The sequence below is a fragment of the Pristiophorus japonicus genome, chromosome 21 (genome assembly GCF_044704955.1).
Source record: "Pristiophorus japonicus isolate sPriJap1 chromosome 21, sPriJap1.hap1, whole genome shotgun sequence".
NCBI lineage: Eukaryota > Metazoa > Chordata > Chondrichthyes > Pristiophoridae > Pristiophorus > Pristiophorus japonicus.
The window spans coordinates 16,816,751-16,841,970 of record NC_091997.1 but is presented as its reverse complement, the minus strand read 5'-3'; the positions used below and the strand labels follow the sequence as shown (position 1 = coordinate 16,841,970).

At 41.3% G+C, this 25,220-nt stretch overlaps 1 protein-coding gene across 1 annotated transcript in view; it reads left to right on the top strand.

Moving 5' to 3' along the window:
* itga3b (integrin, alpha 3b) overlaps positions 1–15,509 on the top strand; it is a 185,904-nt gene extending 170,395 nt beyond the window's left edge. Inside the window, exons 23-26 of the mRNA XM_070864442.1 lie at positions 497–595; positions 3,606–3,731; positions 10,634–10,775; positions 15,422–15,509. Of these exons, the coding sequence (XP_070720543.1) occupies positions 497–595; positions 3,606–3,731; positions 10,634–10,744 (336 nt within the window). The 3' untranslated portion in view covers positions 10,745–10,775; positions 15,422–15,509. The remainder of the gene's footprint in view (positions 1–496; positions 596–3,605; positions 3,732–10,633; positions 10,776–15,421) is intronic.
* The last annotated feature ends 9,711 nt before the right edge of the window (positions 15,510–25,220 follow it).

Sequence of the window (25,220 nt, the reverse complement as noted above, 5' to 3'; positions counted from 1 at the left end):
GGCCCAACCAAGGAGGTAAGGAGTGCTCCTCCCAACCCCACATTAAAGGAACCAATCGCCACCGATTATACCCCCAACCCCAATCACTGCCGCTCACACCCTCGGACCTGACCCCAACCCCAATCCCGGACCCGAGCTCCAGTCTTAGTTACCTGAGGGCTGCTGCGATGTCAGACGCAGCCCAATCTTATACTCCTCTTTGCTCGCGGGCTCTCATCGCCTCACTGGCTCCATTTGATAATGTGGCCCGAGGTCCAATATAAGGGGTGCCTCGGACTTCATCAGTAAGGAACAGGAAATATACTCTGTGCCCCCCGCATGCCAAAAAATGGGCGCACCCGAATTTCTGAACCAATATCTGTTCTTCTGCATTTACGGCTGGTGATTTTCAATCTTACAAAAATGTGATTATTCCCTGGTGTATAATGATAAAAGTTTCTGTGATGGTTACTGAATATTTTAAAAGCGTTTAAGATGTTTTTTTTTGGTGTTCTAGGAATACAGGGACTACAGCCGGATTACTGTACTGCTGGAGGCTTCCTTGCACTTGATGACAAATATTTCCACAATCAAAATGAAAATACCGAATGTGATAGTGAGTTCTTTCAAATCTTGTCAGTAGAAATTTAGAACTTTCAGGGATCACAATCCATTTCTCTTTTAATCATGGTGAAAATTAAAACAAAAATGATTAATTCTAGAAATCTATAGTAAACAAGAACAAGAACTTGCATTTATGTAACACCTTTAACGTAGTAAAACATCCCAAAATGCTTCACATATCAAACAAAATTTAACACAGAGCCACATAAGGAGATATTAGGACAGGTGATGAGGTAGGTTTAAAGGAGGAGAGGGTGGTGGAGAGGTTTAGGGAGGGAATTCTCGATCTTGGGGCTTAGGCATGAGAAGGCACAGCTGCCAATGGTGGAGCAATGAAAAGCAGGGATGCGCAAGTGGCCAGAATTGGAGGAGCAATGAGATTTTGGAGGTTTGTAGGGCTGGAGTGGCTAGAGATAGGGAGGGGTGGGACCATGGAGGGATTTGAAAACCAGGATGTTCATTTTTAAATTGAGGTGTTGCCAAACAGGGAGCCAATCTAGGTCAATGTGCACAAGGGTGATGGGTGAATGGGACTTGGTGCAAGTTAGGATACAGGCATTAAGTGCTTTGGATGAGCTCAAGTTTATGGAGGGTGCAAGGTGGGAGGTCAGCCAGGAAAGCATTGGTATAGTCAGGTTTGGAGGTAACAAAGTGATGGATGAGGGTTTTAGCAGTGGATGAGCTGAGGCAGAGGCAGAAGTGGGCAATGTTACAGAGGTGGAAGTAGGTGGGTTTGGTGATGGAAAGGATTATGGGGCCGGAAGCTCAGCTCTGGGTCAAATAGGACGGCAAGGTTACGAACAATCTGGTTCAGGCTCAGACAGTGGCCAAGGAAAGGGATGGAGTCAGTGATTATGGAACAGAGTTTGTGGAGGCGACCAAAGACAATGGACTGGAATTTGCCTTTGGTATGATGGCATAGTCTGAGAGTACGCCATCACACCGGCTTTGAAATGTACAGCAAATTAAGCACATGCGCTAAATCCCAAACTTGCAATCTCTCATGTTCCGACTTGAAAGATCATCCGCACCAACACCACAGCGCCCAGAAAACCTAATTGCCCAACGATTACGTACTAAGATTTTACAACTGGTGGAAACAGGCACAGGGCTTGCTTCCACCGTGTACCTCCTGACAAATGAAAATAATTTAAAAAACTCATGAGGCCAGAAATTGAAGAATTTTAGGATATTGTCCATGAAATGTATTTATTTGTCCATGAAAAGTTCAAAGGAAGCAGTTGCTACATTGATAAAATGACTTATTTTTTTGGCATCTATATGGAGCATAAGCTTTTTAAAAAATCCAAACACAAAGTACAGATATTTATCCCGGAAGGCTCTAGTAATGAGGGTTTTTTTTTCCTTTTTGGAGATTATAAATGAATGAGAGACCTTCTGTTTGATGATTGGAGCACCAGGCCCATGTGATCCCAGGTACGCTTCCGCACATGCTGTGCCCTGGGATCCATAGGCCAATCCACTGCCCTCTAGTACACAGCGTCAGGCAGCAAGTTTGCCTGATGGGTCCCCATCAGGTAAGTAGGTATTCTATTTGGATGCCGGTGGCTTACTCTGTAGGTACGCCGCCGACCGCAAAATCTGCCCCATTGGCTTCGGTCTTTATTATATTTAGTTGAAGAAAATTTCTGCTCATCCAATACTGGATGTCTAACAAGCAGCAAAGCAGAGAATATGGAGGGGTCGTGAGAGGTGGTGGTGAGGTAGAGCTGGGTATTGCCAGCATGTATGTGGAACCTGATGTGTTTTCGGTTGACGTAGCCGAGAGGCAGGCTGTAGATGAGTAAGTGGAAAAAACAAAAAGCGCTGGAAATGTACTGCAGATCCATCAGTATCTGACCCTTTGTCACCCTGCTCAGGACATCAATTTGCCTTTTTCATTTTCCAAAACGCTACCAGACTTGCATAGTTACAGAATTTTCTGCTATAATTTTCTCTTTTGAGGCTGAATTTTACACCGACCCATAAACAGACTTGTTCAGCCTAAAAGTGTAAATAGAATATTGAACAAGCCCTGAGTTCTCACTGCTGAAGAATTGACTACAGTCTTTCCCCACAGACTTGTGTATTCAAACTGAATTTCAGGGAAGCTATGGGGAATTTCCGAAAGTTGTTAAAGAACAGTTGACGTTCAAAATATTAAGCTTCAACACTTCTATTTTGTTGTGCCTTTCTATTTTACTGTTAAGTGTAGTGCTTTTTTTTTTCCTTCTAATGATTGTGCTATAAACTTGTCAGCTCTGGGTTGGCCCTATATACCCTTAGATTCTGTGGTAATGTCGCTGGGTTTCTTATTCCCCTTTGAGCAAGTCACAGTTATGCATCTTTTCTCTGCATTCATTCGTGCTAATATCGCTACATCTGATGCAAGTGTACAGCAAAAAAAAATTTTTTATAAGCTCCTGTAACAAAAACTTCTAAGTTTTATTGTTGAAAATATATTTGTACCTCAGTCCTCAATGTCTGCGTACACTGAGGTTATACTTTAAAATAAGCTTTGCATTCTAAGCTCTGAAGTCAGACTACTTCTCATGCAGTTTGCAAGGTAAAATATCTAAGACAGAACCTATGGGATGTATCAAAATGGATCAGCCCAGAGAGAATGATAGCTGTCCGGGGATGGAGTACTAAAATGTATGCGGTTCTGAGCTAACCTGTCCAGAAGTAGGATGCCAGCATAATATATCTGTGGAATCTAGTATTTTCCATGTGTGCATATAATGTCGTCATCAGACCCCCATTACTGGTGAATGCTGCAAAATTTGCTTTCCATTCTCCTGTGAACCTCTCCTGAGTGATGTAAATGTTCAAGTAGCAGTATCATAAGATTTAAATAGAAGACAGAAAATTTCAACAAAAAGTGTGAAACAGGTGCCTTTACTAAACTTGTCATAAAAAACTGGGCGGGTGAAGGCGGCCGTCAATCCTCTACTGAAACTTTCTCGTGAATTAAGCTTGACTGCTGTTTTTGTTTAATCCAGGCGCGTCTCAATATTGAGTCCCAAGTTTACGAGGAACCGCCATATGCGATATCAGAATGGGTCATTGCAGTAGCAGTGCTGGCAGGAATTCTACTGCTGAGTCTGATAATACTCTTACTATGGAAGGTAGGTTACACTTCATTTTCATCGAGACACTTTATGAACCATGCATTCTGTAAACTTGGAGCTCAAATTAAGGCTGCAGTAGCCACTAAGGTCAGGTGCTGAGAAAAATCACGGACACACAGGGAAAATAACTGGCACATCTACAATCTGGACACTTGCCATCCCTCCTCTTGCATACAAGTGATTCTTGGAGGCAAATATTGAAACAATGACAATCAATGATCAATTTCTGTAGTTGGACTTGATTGATGAATCTTCATCCTCCCATGACCACATCTGCCTATGGTTTACACAATGTTACTTCGAGCTCTTAAACTGTTGTTTCTGATGCTTGAAATATTTATAATTTTGGGGATAGTATAAAACGGGCGATGGAAAGGAAAGTCGATGGAAGGGGAAATTGGGAGAGGCATATAACATGCGGCCAGTCCAATATCGTTCGTTTTTCACTTTAGCCAAGAGTTAAAATTACTCCCTAACATTTTGTTCGCCTTGTTAATCATCCTTTTGTGCCACAAGATTGTTTTCAGGACTAGTTTCTGCCACTATTCCCAAATTTATTTGACATTAGACTAAAGTTCAAAAAGAAACAAGCGACATTATCATTATGGCTGGTTTCTAGGTAACGTGCAAGATCGTTACTCTTGTTCAGATTACCTGAATTTATTTTTTCCAGTAGATGGAATTTATTTTTTCCAGTAGATGGAAGTTTCTGATTGCCAAATGGTTTCTTTATTTCGAGGTGCATGTGCTACATAAACTGTCACTCCAATCAATTTAATCTGCTAACACATGTATGGACTGTATTGATGTCACCTGACATCATTACATAATTTTATCTGTTTGGTTTACTTGAAAAATGGCTCCTAAAGAGGAGTAAAGTATTTTTAAAAATCAAACCGTTGAGAAGGTATTAAATATTTAGACTATAAAATGTCTCATTCAACAAAAACAGGTTTATTGTTTTCAGATTTGATTATCCTATAATGAATGCAGGAGTTTTACAAATCTCATTACACTTGATTGTTCAGTCATTAAGTATAGAACACTCATTCAAATGGAATGATGCATGTGCTGCAAGGTAAAGGTCAGTACACTGCAGAGCAGCTGCCGTTTCTGGTAAGCAAATGCTTCATCAGAATATCTCTACAGTAGAGCAGAACGAACCAGAAGCTTGTGAAACAAGAGGAAAGGAATGCACTGAGCTGTTGAGGTCATTATTATTATTACTGTCAATTATTTGTAGCCAATCAGTGAACATCTTATTTTTGATTATATACATCCCAACTAGAGGAAATAGTTTTTCTCTATTCACTCGATCAGCACCTTTCATAATTTTAAAAAGTCTATTGGATTTCCTTTTAGCTTTCAGTGAATCAGTTAGTGTCAGACCAGATGATCTTTATGAAATTGTAAACCACACATTAACCTGCTTTGAATCATTGAAGCAGTGCTGGACCTCGACTGGCCAGTTTAATTCCTCCTGTTTAGAAGTTTTCTTTCCAACCCTCAGTAGTTTTTGCCTAAGCTGCACATCCTACAGAGTACGTGATATGTGGTTACAAAGGATCCCCATTCTATGGTCAACCGGTACGCAATCATAGTGACAACTGAACCAGCCAATAAAATTAGATTAAAAATAAACATTTCTTCACACAAAGATTGGTGGAAATGTGGAACTCTCTTCCCCCAAAAGCTGTTGAGGTTCGGTCAATAGAAAATTTCAAAGCTAAGATTGATAAGTTTTGTTAGGCAGGAGTATTGAGTTTTCCAACATTACAACAATGGCTGTACTTCATTGGCTGTAAAGCACTTTGGGACGTCTGGTGGTCGTAAAAGGTGCTATATAAATGCAAATCTTCTGAGTGTCATGGAACCAAGGTGGGTAAATGGAGTTAAGCTACAGAACAGCCATGATCTAATTGAATGATGGAACAGGCTCGAGGGGCTGAAGGGACTACTCCTGTTTCTATGTTCCCAAAAGGAAAAATTACCTCTACAAATCCTGTAGAGAGAAAGGGGTTGGCTGAGATGAATACAAGAAAATGCAGAAACATATTTAAATAGGTGATTAGAGGGACAAAGAGAGAAAAAAAGCATAGCAGATGAGGTTAAACATAATTAACACAATAAGAGGTCATTTGGAGAAAAAGATGAAAATCGTAAAAGCAAACTGGCTTGACACCAAGGATGAGCATAGGATAGTAAGGAGGTGAAATTGCCCTTTTTTCTAGCCCCTGGGGGCACAGTGAGGTTATCACTAGGGGGGAAGGGGTCGATAACGCCTCTGGGGAAATTGCCCTGGAGGTGGGGGGCGTTGTGTCGATAACACCGCGCCCCGCTATTTGCGCCACGATTTGCACACACAGCAATGACTTAATCGCCGTGTGCGCTGACCCCTCACTGCGCCACACTGACCCCATTGCACTGGCCGATGTCAGCGCCCCTTAAAGGGGAGGCCGTTTGCGTGGTGAGCCGCCGTATTCCTCTGTCGGCCGACTCTTCTGTCGGCCCGACACTGGCGGCCCTCACCACGACTGGGCCGCCGTCGTGCAGGCCGGCACTCCGTTATGGGTGCCGGGCTGCCAGCCCGGTCGACGGTGTCCCTGGTGGCCCAGTGGCGGCCGTCAAAGAGATTGCTGAGCATACAGCAGCCCTCCCCTTTAATTGAAGAGGTCGGGCGCTCTGCTGCGTCAGCGCTACGCGGAGCATCCGCGTTAACGCTGACGTTGCCGGCGCAGCACTGGACTCCGTACTGCCCCGGGAGTACCGCTCCACGGACGCGGAGTGCCTCCGATAGTGCTCCACCTCCATTGAGGGATGGAAGGGTTCAATTTTGCACCGGGGTCAGAACTTTTGGGCTGGGCAATAAATATCCAGCCCCGGAAGGATACCGCCTCCAAACGCGCGCGGTGCAATTTCACCCCCTAAATATTCTCAAATGATTACTTCCTCCGAGTATATAGAAGGGAAGACATCAGCAACATGCCTTCCTAAACATAGATATCCCAAGTAAAATCAGGGCCTATATACTATATATAAATTAGATGGAACTTCCAGAAAACCTAAGTGTTCAAAGCAAATCAACTCCCAAGGTCTATGGAATCTATCCCAGTGTTCTGAGAGACTAGGAAAGAATTTAATAAAGTATTGAGAGTTATTATGAAGGAGTCAATGGACACTTGAAAGGTGCCATTAGACTGGAAACCAGCTATATGTTCTGTTCAAAAAGATGATAAAACAAACACAGGTAACTACAGATCCATTAGTCTTGCTTCTATTTCATGTATAATAATGGAATTGATTGTCAGAAATAAACCTGAGGATTTATAATAATATACTAAACATTTGCCAATATGGATACAGAAGGGGAAGATTCTGTTTGGCCAACCTCCTCCACTTTTTTGAGGAAGTGGCAATCTAAGTGGACTGTGGAAAGCCCTATGGTATGACTTTGACTTCCAAAGACTTTTGACAAAGTGTCACATGGAAAGACTATTCGTTAAACTTGAAGCTTTGGGGAGTCAGGGTAAATCTTGGGAATGAATAATAAACTGACTGAAGGGTGGAATTCAACGAGAAGTTATCTCAAGAGGAGGGGAGAAAGTACTGAGTGGGTTGTCCCAGGTTCGGTATTGAGACAGACCACTACTGTTTCTAATTTAGGATAAATTTTAGATTTCCATTCCAGAGTTTTGAAGGAAGTAGGTGAGCACATTGCAGTTGCCCTAACTATAATCTTACAAAGTTCTCTCGATTCAGGAACCGTTCCTTTACATTGGAAAATTGTGCATTTCACTCCGCTTTTTAAGAATGGTGAGAGAGGGAAACCAGGGAATTATAGACCAATTAGCCTAACATCTGTTGTTGGGAATTTGATAGTCTATAATTGAGGATAGGGTACTGAACACCTCAAAAATTTTCAGTTGATCAGAGAGAGCCAGCCAGCATGGATTTATGAAATGTAGGTCATGCCTGACAAACCTGATTGAATTTTTTGAGGAGATGACTAAAGTAGTGGACAGGGGAATGTCTATGGATGTTATTTATATGGACTTCCAGAAGGCATTTGATAAAGTCCCACATAAGAGACTGTTAGCTAAGCCCACAGAATTGAGGGCAAATTATTGATCTGGTTAGGAAATTGGCTGAGCGGCAGGAGACCGAGAGAAGGTATAATGGGTAGGTACTGAAATTGGCAGGATGACACTAGTGGTGTCCCACAGGGACCTGTGTTAGGGCCTCAACTATTCACAATATTTATCAACGACTTAGATAATGTCATGGAAAGTCATATATCCAAATTTGCTAATGACACAAAGATAGGCGGCATTGCAGGCAGTGTAGATGAAAGCATAAAGTTACAAAGGGATATTGTATTGATAGATTAAGTGAATGGGCAAAACTGTGGCAAATGGATTTCAATGTAAGCAAATGTGAGGTCATCCACTTTGGACCTAAAAAGGATAGAACAGGGTACTTTGAGAATGGTGAAAAACTAAACAGTGGATGTCCAGGTACATAAATCATTAAAATATCATGGAACGGGTACAGAAAATAATCAAAAAGGCTAATGGAATGCTAGCCTTTATATCTAGAGGACTAGAGTACAATGGGTAGAAGTTATGCTGCAGCTGTACAAAACTTTGGTTAGACCACACCTGGAGACTGGGCAGTTCTGGGCACCACACCTTAGGAAGGATATATTGGCCTTGGAGGAGTCAAGTGTTAAGTTACGAGGAGAGATTACACAAATTAGGATTGTATTCCCTAGAAGTTAGAAAGTAAAGGGTGATCTGATCAATGTTTTCAGAATATTAAGGGGAACAGATAGGGTAGATAGAGAGAAACTACTTCCGCTGGTTGGGGATTCTAGAACCAGACCTTTCAGCAGTGAAATTAGGAAACACTTCTACATACTATGGGGCTAATTTTCCACATTGCCAATTTTTGGCGCGGTTGTAGAGGTTATGTCCAATTTTTTAGTGGCCGATTGCGCCCCAAAAAAGGTGCATGTTTCACTGGAATAAACTTTCATTTTGGAGTGGTGCGCATAGATCTTAAGCTCTGTGGGTGGAGCTTAAGGTCTTTGCCAAAAAACTGAGGTTGCAAGGGTAATGAGGGACACACTGAAGGGCTGAGGCAGCAAAATGAAACATACAAGATGCAGCCAGATATAAGCAATTGTAGAGCCCCGGTGCCACTCCTATCCTGGACCAAATGACCCAGTGCCAGTGCCACTCCTATCCCGGGCTGAATGGCCCTCGGTGCTGCTCCGATCCCGGGCCAAATGGCCCCCCCCACCCCCTGTGCCAGTGCCGCTGCTATCCCCGGCCGTGGAACACGATCTTCTGATTTTCTTAAGTTCCTGTAAGGTTTTACAGAACAGTGCACTACGCCGTTTTTGAAAAATTCCTACTTGGCCGAACTCGCTTAAATGGCCAGAAATGGCGCTGCTGGCAGCCGGCACTTCCAGTGACATCAAAAAATCGGTCGTAAGTAGTTTATGATGGCACAGAAACTTTGGCGAAACTTGCAGATTTTAGTTTGCTGAAAAAAAAAAGCGGACGCCAAAAAAAAAGGCGCAGAATGGTGGCAAAAATTGAGCCCAAAGAGTGGTAGAAGTTTGGACCTCTCTTCCGCAAGATCAATTGTCAGATCAATTGTTAATTTTAAATGTGAGAGTGATAACTTTTTGTTAACCAAAGGTATTAAGGGATATGGACCAAAGGCAGGTATATGGAGTTAGATTGCAGATCAGCCATGATCTCATTGAATGGCGGAACAGGCTCAAGGGGCTGAATGGCCCTATAGTGTGAAATTTGCAGATGGTACCAAACAGGAGAGGCACCAAACAGGTACCAAATTGGAAGAGGTAGCTTACCAATTACAGAATGAGTTGGATAAAATATGTAAATGGCCAAAACAATGGCAGATGAAATTTAATTCAGCCAAGTGTAACGTGCTGCAAGTAAGGATGAAAAATAGAGGACACGTGTTCTATCAATGCAGTCTTACTGGACTCAACGTAATAACATGTCCAACCTATGCAGAGCCGCAAACAGTAGGATGCTGAATCATACAGCCAAAACAATAAAATATAAGCCAGACAAGGTAGTGATCAAAATTTTATTGTGCTCTGGTAATCACCATAGGCGGTCCCTCGAACGAGGATGACTTGCTTCCACATGAGTTCACAGATGTTTCAATGAAGGACCCCATGTTCCAGTCCTGAACTCCAATTGAGGGGGTGGAAGATGCCTATGCATGGATTTTTTTAACGTGTGGTGATCGTTGCACATCAGCCAACACATGGGTTAAGACCACAGCTTGAATCCTGCATCTAGTCTGGTCACCAAGGAACAAGCCAATCATTCGAGCTCTGGAGGAAGTGCAGAGAAGAGCCACAAGGTGGATCTCTGTTTTTGGGTCTGAGTTATGAAGAAAGATTGGTGAAACATCAGCCCTTCAGCCTAAAGAGGAGGCATCTGAAAGGTGATCTTGTGGAGGTATATAAAATTGTTAACTGGATAGAAAAATAAAACCTAGAATACTACTTCAAAGTAAGTTGAGGGAATAATGCAAGGGAACAATTGTTCAAATTAGTAAAGAAATTTGAGGACTGATATCTTGAAATTCTGCTTCACACAAAGAGTGACCAACATGTGGAACAGGCTTCCAGATAGATTCGTGGAAGCAAACACCCTGGAATCATTCAAGAAACAATTGGATGCTGCAATGGCGGAACATTACTGGCTGGACGCGTTATGATGGGACAAATGGCTTTCCTCATCCGCAATTATCTTGTGAACAAAATATATTCAATCCTTAGTAGGATTTTTTTTGTAAAAATAATTTTTGTTTTGTTGATCACTTTAATTGGATAACTTCCTTCTTTATAGTGTGGTTTCTTCAAGAGAGCGAATACACGAGCCATGTACGAAGCCAAAGAGCAAAAGGCTGAAATCAAGATTCAGCCATCAGAAACTGAGCGGCTTACTGATGATGACTAGTGCTGGCCAACCTCACCTCCTGCACTTTTTGGTAATACAGCGTGCAGTGACTGAATAGAGTGGGTAGGGAGATGTTTGGGGATTTATTATTGGATAATCTTACACATAGGGTAGATGCCTGTTTTCTACTCAAAGAATGACCGTTGCTATAAGTTCTTTTTAAATTTCAAGTTGTTGCAGAATTATGATTGACTTTTACTTTCTGTATTTTTTTTCTCTTTTGCAAAACAAATGCTTAGGATTTTCCCCACAACTTTCTCTCCCCATCCCCCACTCCTGAAAGAACAGTGATCCCAAGGAATGAAATGTCCTCATTGATTGCCCTTGCATGATTTTCCCAAGTGGTCATTCATCATATCTGAGTCGAACACATGAACATAAAAAATTTACGGGAAGGAAAAGAGCAGCGTGTCCATCAAGCCTGCCTCACACCTCATTGACGACTGGATCATCATAACTAAACACTTCCCACAGTCGGCCTGTCCAATTTTGCTCCTTTTTCCGCCGCTATCCTGCCCAATTTCAGACAGGATATTGGAGAAAAATCCATCCCTAAATGTCTATTCGACAGTGAAGTGCATCAGTGAGCCTGATCCCATCCTCACCCAATATCCAGGCACTTAGATTTTCCAACCGCGGTCGTCCGATAGTAACTGGGAGTGGGAACTCTGGCTAAAAAGGACTACTTTCTTCTGCTTCATGTGCATCTCTGGTTTTCCTTGCCCTTTCTCTGTGTGGAGTGGATTAATCCTCAATGAGTTCTTCATTCTAACAGCTTCTTGGTTTCTTCTCTAATTACTAATTGCTTTTTCCCTCCTGCTGATAGATATTTTTGTAGGCTAAACATATTGTCTGATTTCTCCTTTCGATTGCAGTGATTTTTCTTGGAAGGCTTTTCAATGTGGATGTTGGCCGTTACTAACCTCTAACTTTCTCTTCAATTGTCGTGTCCATCGACCAGATGCTAGACATGTGCCTTTTAACATCACCAACAGTAGTTCCCACCTTTTACTGCTTAAACAATTTTCTTAAAATGGAAAAGGTGGTTAATGTTCTTGGAAATTCAGTAATGATTTGATTTAAAAAAATGAATTATGATGGTGATGGTCACTTTTAAGACTGACTGCTTAGATCAATTCCTTAATACCTTTATTAGGTTTGTATTACTTTTTGTGAAACCTACCACAATGCTAACCTACTACATACTAAATGTCACTGCACTTTTTCCTGTGCCCAAAAGAAGCTTTGGGAGAAAGGACTACTTTCTTCTGCTTCATGTGCATCTCTGGTTTTCCTTGCCCTTTCTCTGTGTGGAGTGGATTAATCCTCAATGAGTTCTTCATTCTAACAGCTTCTTGGTTTCTTCTCTAATTTACTAATTGCTTTTTCCCTCCTGCTGATAGATATTTTTGTAGGCTAAACATATTGTCTGATTTCTCCTTTCGATTGCAGTGATTTTTCTTGGAAGGCTTTTCAATGTGGATGTTGGCAGTTACTAACCTCTAACTTTCTCTTTGCCTTCCTGCATATAACTGGATGAGTGAATGACCAACTTCGGCTAAGCCAGCCTTTAGCACACAATGAGCACTTTTAAATTTGAAATCCATCAATTAACATGGGGCCATTCCAACACCATCATGTTGCAGATATTACGACATAATATTTAGTCCATCTTAACTACACACAGTAAAGTCTTACTATCATTTGACATGATTGACACAACTTTACTAAATCCATTGTCACATCCAATACAGGTATATACTTTAACAGGTAAAATTGACTATTTTGTCCCTTTTCCCCCATTGGGGCAGATTTTCCTGTTTGTGCACCTGAACTATTTGCGTGCAATGAATACAGGAAAATCAGGCAGGGAAGAGCACATGCCTTAACAGAGCCAGCTCAAATTTCTGTCTATTCATTTAAATGGATGGAAATTGGGGTGGACTCCATTTTGAACACATGGACCACGTGTCTTCAAATTGGAAGTTATGTGGTCAGCAACCTTAGCCTCCTCTCCTCCTCTTCCCCAAATCCTTCAATTCCTCAGCCTTGACCCTGCAATGTTCTATAGTTTCTGCTCAATTTCTCCCTATCCTTATCAGCTCCGTGAAACTTCCTAACCCACCTTCTGATGACCTCTCCTTGGGCATTGCTCACTGACGCTGTTAACTGCTTTCCAGATGCATTGGATGTAATTTTAAACCCCCAAAACGTGTAGGTTTGGGCTTGGTGGGAAGTTAAAATATTAAAAATTTCAAGCGGAACCTAAGCTGCCTCGAACGAACCCACTTCGGTTTTATCGGGACGAGAGGCAAGCGGCCAATCCGTCATCAGGAGGCAGGTCGGCCGTTGAAACCTTTTAAAGAGGCTCGTGCCTCCATTTTAGCAAGGTTTCTATTTTTAACTCGTCTCGGCTGGGTTTCCTTGGCCGAGGCAAGTAGGGTTGGATCCATACGGTAAGTACCTTTACAGCACTGCTTGTGGGCCAGGAGAAGCAGGAGTGTTTTCTCCAGGCCCAACAAGCTTACCCTGCAAAACACCCCCAACATCTCCCATGATCTCTCCAACCCTCCTCTCCCAAACCATCCCCACCAACTCCTGGATATAGCCTTGGCTGGCTGTTGGACAGGAAACCTGGAATAAGAAATCCAAGCATGCCCAGTGGTTAAAACTGCAGGGCGATTGACCTCTACTTCTAGGTTTCCTATCCACAACTTCTGCCCTTCCGCTCCGAAAACATGCTCCAGTAAATATCGGGGCCTTTGTCTTTCCCTGCTGTCATCCACCCCAGCTTAGAAAACATCTCTCTCCACCTACTCGCCTGCCTCTTAGCTGTTGTTTGTTAACAAGATCCTCAAGGGCATCATTCTCACCTCTCCCACCAATTGCTGTTCAGATCCCTACAGTCTACTTTCCATCACGTCCACAAAACTTAGATGATCCTTAACAAGTTAAGAAAGTCATCCCTTCTGACTCTGACCATGATGCATTATATCTTGTTATGCTCCTCAACTCATCCAGAACCTGCATTCTGTTCCATACAGGTTCCGCTTACTGATCATCACCTGGCCTCACAAATTTCCATTGCCTCTCCATTTCTAGGTATAATGATTTCACAAATATCCTCTTTGTAAATTTCTCTGTGGCATGGCCCCATCACCGCTCTGTAGCCTTCCCAATTCCTATGCCCCAGATCACACTCCTACGCTGCTCTGAGTCTAGACCACTGTACATACCCCCTCCCTGATCATCTCTGGCTAAATCTTCAGCGATCATGCCCCTGCATTGCGGAATTCTCTTCCTAACACCCACAAGCTTGATATATCTATTTCCATCTTCAAAATCATCCTGAAAACCTATCTCTTCAACCACGCCTCTCCTAATTCCTGATTGATATTCATATCACCCCCTCCCTCCCACCCACCCCTCTGCAGGTCAAGAGTCGTGGCACATTTTGCAACATCGAAGGTGCTATATTAGCACAAGTTGCCCCTACTGCCATTGCAACCGAGATCAGCAAACTCAGCACACACAGACTGTGAATCCAATCTGGTTTGCATGGCTTTGCCAACTGAATGTAAAGAGGCCCGTTCTCCTACTTTTGATCTCCTAAAAATTACATTTATAATGTATTTGCTTCATGGGTTCTTTGCTTAAGAATTCATAGCAACACATTGCTATTAAGAACAAGTTGGTTTATTAGCAAAGGTTTAACAATCACACCATGCATTACCAGTTGATCCACCAGGCACACAACCACCTGTCTCATTGTGGATCACCTAAACCCAACTGGCTGGGGTTTTATTGAGTCTTGTGAACATCACGTGACTGGCTAAGCCACTCACAACTCAACAGCTCTACAACTATTTTGTGTAGAATCAATCAAGTGCCCCCTAATTAAAAGGGGGGGCACACGCCAAAAACTTTTCAAGTGCCCCCTTTTTTTGTGTTGTTTTTTCTTTGAGGGCACCAAAAACACAAATTATACAAGTGCCCCCTAGCTAAAGGTGGGGGGGGGGGGGGGAGGGGGGGGGGGGAAGGGGGCACTAAAACGAACAAACTTAAACAAGTTAAACTTTAAACGTGGTTCAAATTAAAATTTGGTTGCCGGGGGTGATGATGCACTCCAGTCCCCCTGGCACCCACCTCTCGCGGAAGGCCACGAGCGTACCGGTGGACACCACGTGCTCCATCTCCAGGAGCACCCTGGCTCGGAGGTAACCTTGGAAGAGAGGCAGGCAGTCGGGCTGAACGACCCCCTCGATCGGCCGCTGCCTGGACCGACCGATGGCCCCCTTGGCCATGCCCAGGAGCAGTCCTACGAGGAGGCCTTCTGACCTGCCCGCTCCCCTTTGCACAGGGTGCCCAAAGATCTAGAGTGTGGGACTGAAGTGCAACCAGAAATTGAGATGTAGCCCCTTCAAATATTGGAAGAGGGGCTGCAACTTCGCACATTCAATATATACCTGGAACACGGACTCCTCTAGACCGCAGAAATACAACAGCTCTACAAGTGTGTGAGCATACTCACGGGAGCATACCATAACATTAGTTATCCACAGTTGACACACACACCCAAAACAGTCGTTGTATTGGTCAGTCACAGCATCATCACAGAAAATTCCTCTCTTAAGAAATGCCTAATAATCTTTTATGTGACCTTTCTTCCTTGAGCAGTGTGGCTTCTTCAAGAGAACAAGATACTACAGGAGTATGCCAAAGTATCATGCTGTGAAAATCCGCAAAGAAGAACGCTACTTTATCACAGAAGGCTTTACAAAGAAGAAGACCCAGAAGAAGCAATGGGTAACAAACTGGAAAGAAAAGGACAATTACTAATGATTGCTTCTCCCTGAATTTAAAGGGGCCACACTGCTGCGGTCAAATACTTTCCTAGTTAATATTACAAGGAACTGGACCAGTGTACAAACATTTCTGTTCACGTTAGTTTAGTTCTATTTATGATAACTTATGTTTCAGCTAAATGCAAGAATTTTTTTATGAGACAAAGTTTATAAAGCACAGTGGGAATAGCTTAGAATCTTCTTGATGCCTTTTGAAGTTGATCTTTGAGCTATTGATAGGTGCAGGAACTTAGTTTTCCCAGTAGATTCGATTGTTAAAGAGTTCAATGCACTGAAATATAGGGGAGGGGGGATAAAAGTGCTAATTTACACAAGAAGCATGACAGCATTTACCGCTTAATATATTGTTCGGTAAAATTTTTATTCTAAACATGGGTTAAAGTTTAATTTATTGTGTTATAAAGGGAAGTTGGCCCATTTGAAATGCAGTTTGGGTGGGGGGGGGGGGCTGGGGGGAGTATTTTGGTTGAAAATCAGTTGAAGAGCCCTTGGTAGGATTGCTGCCAGCCACAATTCTGTGATTCTTTATGAGAACACGTCAAATTATAAAACCGACAAGGCCAACCCAGATTGGATATCTGGTCATCTTACATTTGTGCTGTTGGTGTTCCATATCCTTTTTTTCTGTCCCACACTGTACCCTGCATTAGAGAACTGTTTCCATGATTATATTGTAAGTGTGATGGTCTAGTATATAGGCTTATGACCTATCCTTATGTGCTCTGTCTACTGAATAGCCATTGCAGATTGCAATATCTAAACGTGTTTCCATTGTATGACATCGATACGCAATTATTAATGGAGATTGAGAAGTACAAAGATTTTTTACCAATACACTTTCTATAAATGAAATATCAAAACTTTTGATATCACTTTGATATCCTATGAAATATGGTACTGTTTTCTTTAAAATGCAATATATATAATAGTAATAAGTGCGCCATATACCACATTATTGACGAGATATCAGTGGGGAAACATTTGATATCTTTTGTCTCTTAGTAAAAATTCAGATCGAGGTACTAATTGGGAATGTAGATCTGTCATTCACTACCCAGACTGCTGCTTTGAAAGGCAAGCTGACATAATGGAAAGAAAATGTCAATCAGATACCCAGTCACTCCAGTTCAGTTCTTTTTTACACACGTGTAACTACTATCAACTAAAGAGCCTTATTATTTAAAGAAAAAGCTATTATGACAAGCCTGAGAGATTGTGATTAAACCAAAAGACTTTCTCTTTCACTTGGACAATCACGATGGCAATCCTCATCTCCAGTAGTTATTGGAGAGAAAGGAAGTTTCCCGTACTGGGACTACATGTATCTTTTTTTCCCATATTAGTAAATTGCCTGTGGCATTGCCCATGGTCAGTTGATGAATACAACTTTTGTGTGTGTGTGTGTATGTGTATATATAGTGTATGCACACATACATACAAGATGGTGATGAAGTATGTGAAAGGAGGAAGTGCAATCTACACAAGATTTCTTTTAACAATATGTAGATTGTGAAACCTGGATTCAGAGTAAATGAAAGATCAAGTGACAAGTTTCTGGAAATTACTGTTGCTGACAGCAACTGAACATTTAACTCATCTGTATGATATTCCTCTGAATTAATTTTAATCAAGGCACCAATCCATTTAATTTAAATAGGCAAGCATCTCTGTTAAAATACAAGACAAAGTAGCTATTCTCACCAATTGTAATTACAATTTGTAAATTGTGCATATAGGACAAACAGATTTGCTGATCTGAACCATCAGTAAATGCAAACGTTTTGATTCTATCACAAAGAATTTGCTTTTTTTTAGTGTACTTGTCTATTTTATAACGTTATTGGGCAACCTTCAACCAAACCAGAATCTATCTTGGTGCACACCTGCAGCCAGATGCAGTTAGAATTTTTTTTAAGTTAGTTAAGATTAAAATATAAAACACTGGTTAGGCCCCAGCTGGAGTATTATGGCCAATTCCAGGCACCACACTTTAGGAAGAATGTCAAGGCTTGGAGAGGGTGCAGAAGAGTTTTACTAGAATGGTACCAGGGATGAGGGACTTCAGTTATGTGGAGAGAGTAGAGAAGCTGGGATTGTTCTCCTTAGAACATAGAAGGTTGAGGGGAGATTTGATAGAGGTGTTCAAAATAATGAAGGGTTTTGATAGAGTAAATAAGAAACTGTTTCCAGTGACAGAAGGGTCAGTAACCAGAAGACACTGATTTAAGGTAATTGGCAAAAGAATTACAGGCGACATGAGAAAATACATTGACGCAGCCTGAAAGGGTGGTGGAAGCAGATTCAATAGTAACTTTCAAAAGGGAATACTTGAATCAGAAAAAAGTGGCAGTGCTATGGGGAAAGAGCAAGGGAGTGGGACTAATTGGACAGCTCTTTCAAAAAGCTGGCACAGGTGCCATGGGCCAAATGGCCTCCTTCTGTGCTGTATCATTTTATGATTCTATGAAAAAGAAAAAAATTGTAAATGCTGGAAATCTGACATAAATAGTGGAAATACACAGCAGATCTGACAACATCTGTAAAGAGCAAAGCCAGGTTTAATGTGTTGGTTTTGAAAAATGCATTTATTTTTACACTGTTTATTTTCTGGAAGGAGAGTGTTCTTTAAGTTTAAACTGTTCTCATTTTAATTGCAATTCGATTTGTTGCACAAGGCAATTTTTATTGTCTGGAGTTTGTAATCGTTGCGTTAGTCAATTATGTTATTCCTTTGAATTCTGGATAAGAAGTACACACCAAAAAGAAACTGAAACCACAAAATGCCATTCAGCACATCAAGGGTATTTCATCATCTTGGTATTTTTTAAGGTCTGTAAAGCTTCTAATGACGATTATCAGAGAAAAGTGAAAAACCACAGAAAATAGTCAGTCTTTCTAAAAAAAAATACTGATTTTATTGTATTTAAACATTTTCGTTTTACTTCCCCCTTTCCTCTTCAAGCAACCAGGAGGACAGACATAAGATCAACATACGACCAGACTCATACATAAACTACTTTTAAAATGGCCACAAGATGTGCAACAATAGCCTGAAGTGTGCAGCTCACACTTTTGTTTACTTGTTTGAGGTGGAGGGCAAGAAGCAAAGAAGCATCTAGCCTCCAACCTAAGCTCACCATATGGGGAAATGCAAGCATGTATACAAACTCTCCATGGCACTAAATATTTAGGAATTAACATGCTGTCCCAAGGGGCTGGCAACCCGACTTGTTAATTTAGTGTTGAACCCTTTAGCACTCTAAGGTTCATTGAAAATGATTAGTAACTGAGAGGGAAGTAGATTTGTGTTGATCATCAAGTGTGTGTATGAAAGTAACCTAACTTTCACTATATATTTTGGACACAAAATTCCAATCGGGCCCTGGGCAGAACTGGGTACATCAATCCACGGGGATTGGCAAATGGGGCAGAACTCGACTCCACCAGCATTCCACCCGTGTTTTCCATTTCACCATTTTGCAGTGGGGGAAGGGCCAGGGACAAATCCTCCGCCCACCCACCCAAGTCGAGACTGGGGGTGTTCCCAGGCTACCGGAGGAATTTTGCGTCCTCTGTAGGTCTTAGTGCCAAATTCAAGTGCCAAATCTTTATTAGGGGAAGGTAATTGATCTCCGAGGAGATTATTTATTTTCTCCAAGAGCCTGATGGCTCTAAACTGAAGAGGGCACATTCCTTTGGGCTTCATCCCACCCCCCAGCAAAACAACACTCTGAAAATCTATCGCTGATTTGAACTGGGTGCTGCTGATGTGTCTGTGCAGATGCATGTGACCGGCCGTGGACATGCAAGGTCACCTTGTCCCCATGATTTGGGTCATGGTGTCTGGCTTGGGGCTAAGACAGGCGGAGATTCCGTTCATCTAACTTGTGCAGGTGGGCCCCAGGAATTTTGGGTCCCTTGTGCTTGTTTCATCTACATAGAAGTCTCAAAAGTCTGTGGATGCTGGGTCAATGGAAATTTTCAAGACTGAGATTGATAAATTTTTGTTAGGTGTGGGTGCCTAGCAATATGGAGAAGAGGCAGATAAAGAGTTGCAGTAGAGATTAGCCATGCTCTAATGCCATGGCAGAACAGGCTCATGGGTCTGCATGGCCTACTATGTTGAGCGTCAGAACTAACTTCAAGTTTTTCAATGTTGTTTCATTTTTGAGGATAGTACACTCACATATTCTTTAGATTTTTTTTATTGAACAATGCAATATGTAAGAAATGAATCAGGCTAACTTTAAATACAATGGCAATCTGAAGTGGCTAACATTCGCTCAACTGTGTAAAGTTAGATTGTAATTTGCTGTATTAATATGTGCAATATATATTGTAAAGGTCTCATCTTTGCCCCTTTGTCTTTGGAGAATTGAAATTGTGTGTAGCATTTATGTTAATTTCTCATGCATGTCTACATTCACAGTGATTGGAGGTGTGTTTGAGTTCTGTAATCTGTAAAGTGTGATGTGAAGTGCATCATGGACAGTCCATAAACCCAACCATCGGGGAAGAGTTTCTCTGTGTATAATGTATAATTAAATGTTCTTTGGGTTGGGTTTATAGTATCAGCCTTGGCTCAGAGGTAGGCTCTTGCCTTTGAGTCAGAAGGTTGTGGTTCAAGCCCCAGGCCTGAGATTGAACACATAATCTCGGCTAACATTTCAATGCAGTAATGAGAAAATGCTGCCCTATTGGAGGTGCTGTCTTTCCAGGAGACATTAAAGGCCCCACCTGCCCTCTCAGGTGTATGTAAAACATCCCATGGCATTAATTGAAGAACAGCAGGGAATTTCTCAAAATCCTGGTCAACGTTTAGCTCTTAACCAACACCAAAAAAAATGATTTGGTCATGTATTTCATTGCTGTTTATGGAACCTTGCTGTGCGCGCAAATGGCTATGATGTTTCCGCACATTACAACAATGAATACACTTCAAAATTACTTCATTAACTGTGAAGTGCATTGGGACATCCTGAGATTGTAAAAGGTGCTCCTGAGATTGTAAAAGGTGCTATATAAATGCAAGTTCTTTCTTTCTAATCAGGTTTATGATTTTGTTACACATAGTGCATAGAGGAAATCTTCCTCCCACAATTGTCAAAGGTGGCTAACCAAAGTAATAAAACTACTAGACAGGCCAATCATATTTTTCATCAAGTTATTAGATGTAAATAATCTAAATAGTGGAGGCCTACCTCGGATTTCTTCAGGCTCATATACTGACTATCCTTTTCAGTTTTCCAAATGTAGTCTTCTGTTCTGAAAATTCTGTAATATGTTTCCAAAAACAAGTTTATAGAACTGAGAGCATTTCTAAATTCCAGTTATCCATAAATAAGGTAACAGATTTCACTATTATTGTGCAGAATACTAATTTGGTTCTCAAAGGGTTTAATGCAAGTCAAATGTGATTCTTCTACCCGTGCATTTGAATTTTTTTTTTAAATCGCTGCTTCCATCTCCGTAGTTTAGTAACATTAATTCAAGTGTTAAATGACATGAGTGCCACTAAGCCTTGCCTTTCTCCTTCCTATTCTGCTTAGCATGTCCTTCACATTTTTTTAAACAAAATTGCAAATTGTACTCAAAAGTTAGAACATTTTTGTGCTAAGTTCATTCAGATTTCCTGATAAGAGTCAAGACTTTTGCATTTTAATATTTGAAAACTCGGTGATTCTGTGTACTGACCCAAAGTATCGGTTGTTAGTGAATGAGACTGTACTAATTTGTTATCCTGTAAATGAATTAGAACTGTTCAAAGCTTCGCAATGTTACGATGTACTTAGGCTCTGGTCATTTAACTGCCATAATTTCCTCATCATTAAGAAAGTTATGTGCATGTATTTAAACATTATTCTTTTAGGAGAATGGGCAAGTAAAATGGGGTAATTTTACTCTTGTGAGAAAGATGACAATTATGAATGACTCCTTTTCACAACCTTTTCACAAAATTACACAACTAAATTCCATTTAACCTTTCATTAGTGATACTAAATGATTCAATGACAAGCAGGGATTTAATTTTTTTTTCCAAATATATGGGTAGAAGTATCAGTACACTTAACCTGGATTCAACCCTTTGAAGACTGAACTAGCATTCTGTACCATAAAAATTACACCACTGATTATCTATTTAAGACTAATTGGAATTTAGAAACATTCTCCATTCTGTGAAGTAATGGATCCAAAGAGGACAAAGGCAGTGAATTACTGATAAATGAAGCTATTTTACTGATTTTCAAAACCTAACTTGTAGCATTCAGACAGTATTTTCATTGTAAACAAAAAGCAAAAAACTGCATATTCTAGAAATCTGAAACAGAAAATGCTGGAAACACTAAGCAGGTCAGACAGCATCTCTGAAAAAAACAGATAAAGTCAACTCAATTTAGATGAAGGGTCCACACCCGATAAAATAACACATCTGTTTTCATAGAAGTTTACAGCACGGATGCAGGCCATTTTGGCCCATCGTGTCCGTGCCGGCCAACAAGAGGCTATCCAGCCTAATCCCACTTTCCAGCTCTAGGTCCGTAGCCCTGCAGGTTACAGCACATCAAGTACTTTTTAAATGTGTTGAGGTTTTCTGTCTCTACCACCCTTGAGTTCCAGACCCCCACAACCCTCTGGGTGAAGAAATTTCCCCTCAAATCCCCTCTAAACCTTCTACCAATTACTTTAAATGTATGCTCCCTGGTTATTGATCCCTCTGCGAAGAGAAATAGGCCCTTTCTAACCACTATATCTAGACCCCTCATAATTTTATGCGCCTCAATGAGGTCTCCCTTCAGCCTCCTCCGTTCCAAAGAAAACAAACCCAGCCTATCTAATCTGTCCTCACAGCTAAGATTCTCCATTCCCGGCAACATCCTCGTAAATCTCCTCTGTACCCTCTGCAGTGCAATCACATCCTTCCTGCAATGCGGTGACCACAACTGCAGACAGTACTCTAGCTGTGGCCTAACTAGTGTTTTATACAGTTCAAGCATAACCCCCCCTGCTCTTGTATTCTATACCTCGGCTAATAAAAGCAAGCATTCCGTATACCTTCTTAACCACCTTATCTCCCGGGCCTGCTACTTTCAGGGATCTGTGGACATGCACTCTAGATCCCTTTGTTCCTCTACACTTCTCAGTGTCCTACCATTTAATATGTATTCTCTTTCCTTGTTAGCACTCCCCAAATGCATTACCTCACACTTCGCCGGACTAAATTCCATTTTTCTCCAGAGATTATGTAGACCCCATACTCTGGAATTCCCTTTTTAAAAATAAATCTCCGTCTTTCCACCTCGCTCTCCTCCTTAAAAGCCCCACCCCTTTCTTAAAACTCACCTCTTTGACAAAGCTTTTTGACACCACTCCTTCTTTGGCTTGGCATCAATATTCCTGTTGCGTTGCATGGCTGTGCAGCGGTCTGGAGATCCCGCGCAGGCCGATCAACAGCTTCACAATGGAAATAACCGTGCATGCAGGAAAAATTGAATGGGCCGTGCAGCCACAAAAAAATTACTGGGAACATTGCTTGGCATCCATTGTTTTCTGATCACGTCTCTGTGAAGCACCTTGAGATGTTTTTCTATGTTAACGATGCTATATAAATGCAAGTTATTACTCTTTTTTAATGCTTAGAATTTGTTTATTTCTACAACACCCATTTAGAATTAAATTAGGCACAAAGAATCGTGGCTTCATGTTTATTCTAAATGTCAAAGTTTTCAAGTAGGACGGTGGTTCAACGCTAATCAGTGTGTAGTGCCTGAACCAAAAAAAGCAAGTTAATATATGCAAATTGTTTAATTTAACTAATAAATCACTTTAGTTGATCAGTTCCTTTTCAAAGCAATGATTTCTAAGCAACACTGACAGTTTCACGGAAGTTCAGTCACTGGAATTAGTCCAACATGTGATTGGAGATATTTAATTTGCTTCGTAGCTCAGGGTGGAAGCAGAATCTTGTCATTAAACCCAGGTGGTGACCAGGTGCGAAGATAAATAATATTCATATATTAATACAGGTACAACGTCTGAAATCCGGAAACCTTGGGTCCGAGTCCATTGTCGGTTTTTGGGTTTTTCCGGATTTCAAACAAGAAAATCAATAGTTTGAAATCCGGTAACCCCAGGACTGAATCCGTGCCGGTTTTCGGGTTTTGCTGGATTTCAGACCGCACTGTTGGTGCTCCTCCCTGCCCGCCAATCCTCGGCTCCTCAGCGCCCGATTCCCGCCACTTGCTGATCCCCGCCGCCCGCAGCCCCCCAGAGCTGCGTTTTTTACCGGATTCTTCTTCTCTCGCCGCCCAATGTCGCCATCTTGGCTGCTTCAAAAATGTCCGGTTTAAGGATAATTCCGGTTTTCGGAATTCCGGATTCAGGACGTTGCACCAGTATATATTAAAAAGTGAAAAATAAAATTGCTTTAACGTTTGTCATTTAATTCAAACCAGTCCTTTCAGGAGCTATTACCGTGTAATTCATTGCTTAAATTTAATTTGTTTGAGAGTATTTTAAAATCACTAATGCAGTGCAACTACAATAGTGTTTATTTTATTTAAAAATAAATAATTTTGAGTTTAGGACAAAAAAATGAAAATGAAGTATCAAGCAGCAGCATAATCAAATTTATTCCATTATTTAATGGAGTTGAGGGACAAATTCTGCATTATGCAAATACCGTGAAGCTATGAAAAGTGGTTCAATGTCAGAGAGATTAACAAATTTGACACTGAACTTGAACTCATCTCGCATTAGTTAATAGTTGAGGTGATTAAAGGCATGCTCCTCTAATGTTCTTTTTACATGATACATTTTAGAGCGATGTAGAAAAATATACAGTGCTCCTGTTCTGTTCTGTTACTGCTTTCAGGCCTTGGTGGAACTACTTATTTACTGCCTTTAGCATTGAAATCTGTATCAGTTAATTGGGTATATTTATGGAATATTCAAGGACCAGAAGTTGTGATAGCTTTATCCTTGAGCATCTGTTTAAAAGCAGCATTCCCTTGTAACTTAACAAAGAAATAGTGAGAAGGTTTACAACTTCACTAAGAGGAGATAATAATAATAACTTTTATTTGTATAGCGCCTTTCATGTAGTAAAACGTCCCAAGGCACTTCACAACAGTGTTACAGACAAACAGATAAATTTGACACCGAGCCACAGAAGAAATTAAGGCAGATGATCAAAAGCTTGTTTAAAGAGGTAGGTTTTAACGAGCATCTTAAAGGAGGAAAGAGAGGTAGAGAGGCGTACAGGTTTAGGGAGGGAGTTCCAGAGCTTAGGGCCTAGGCAGCTTAAGGCACGGCCACCGATGGTTGAGCAGTTATAATGAGGGATGTGCAAGAGGCCAAAATTTGAAGAGAGCAGGCATCTTGGGGGATTGTGAGGCTGAAAAAGATTGAGAGATAGGGAGGGGCGAGGCCATGGAGGGATTTGTAAACAAGGATGAGAATTTTGAAATTGAGGCGTTGTTTAACTGGGAGCCAATGTAGGTCAGAAAGCACAGGGGTGATGGGTGATCTTGACTTGGTGCGGCTTAGTACACGAGCTGTTGAGTTTTGGGTGACTTCAGGTTTACGTAGTGTGGAATGTAGAAGGACGGCCA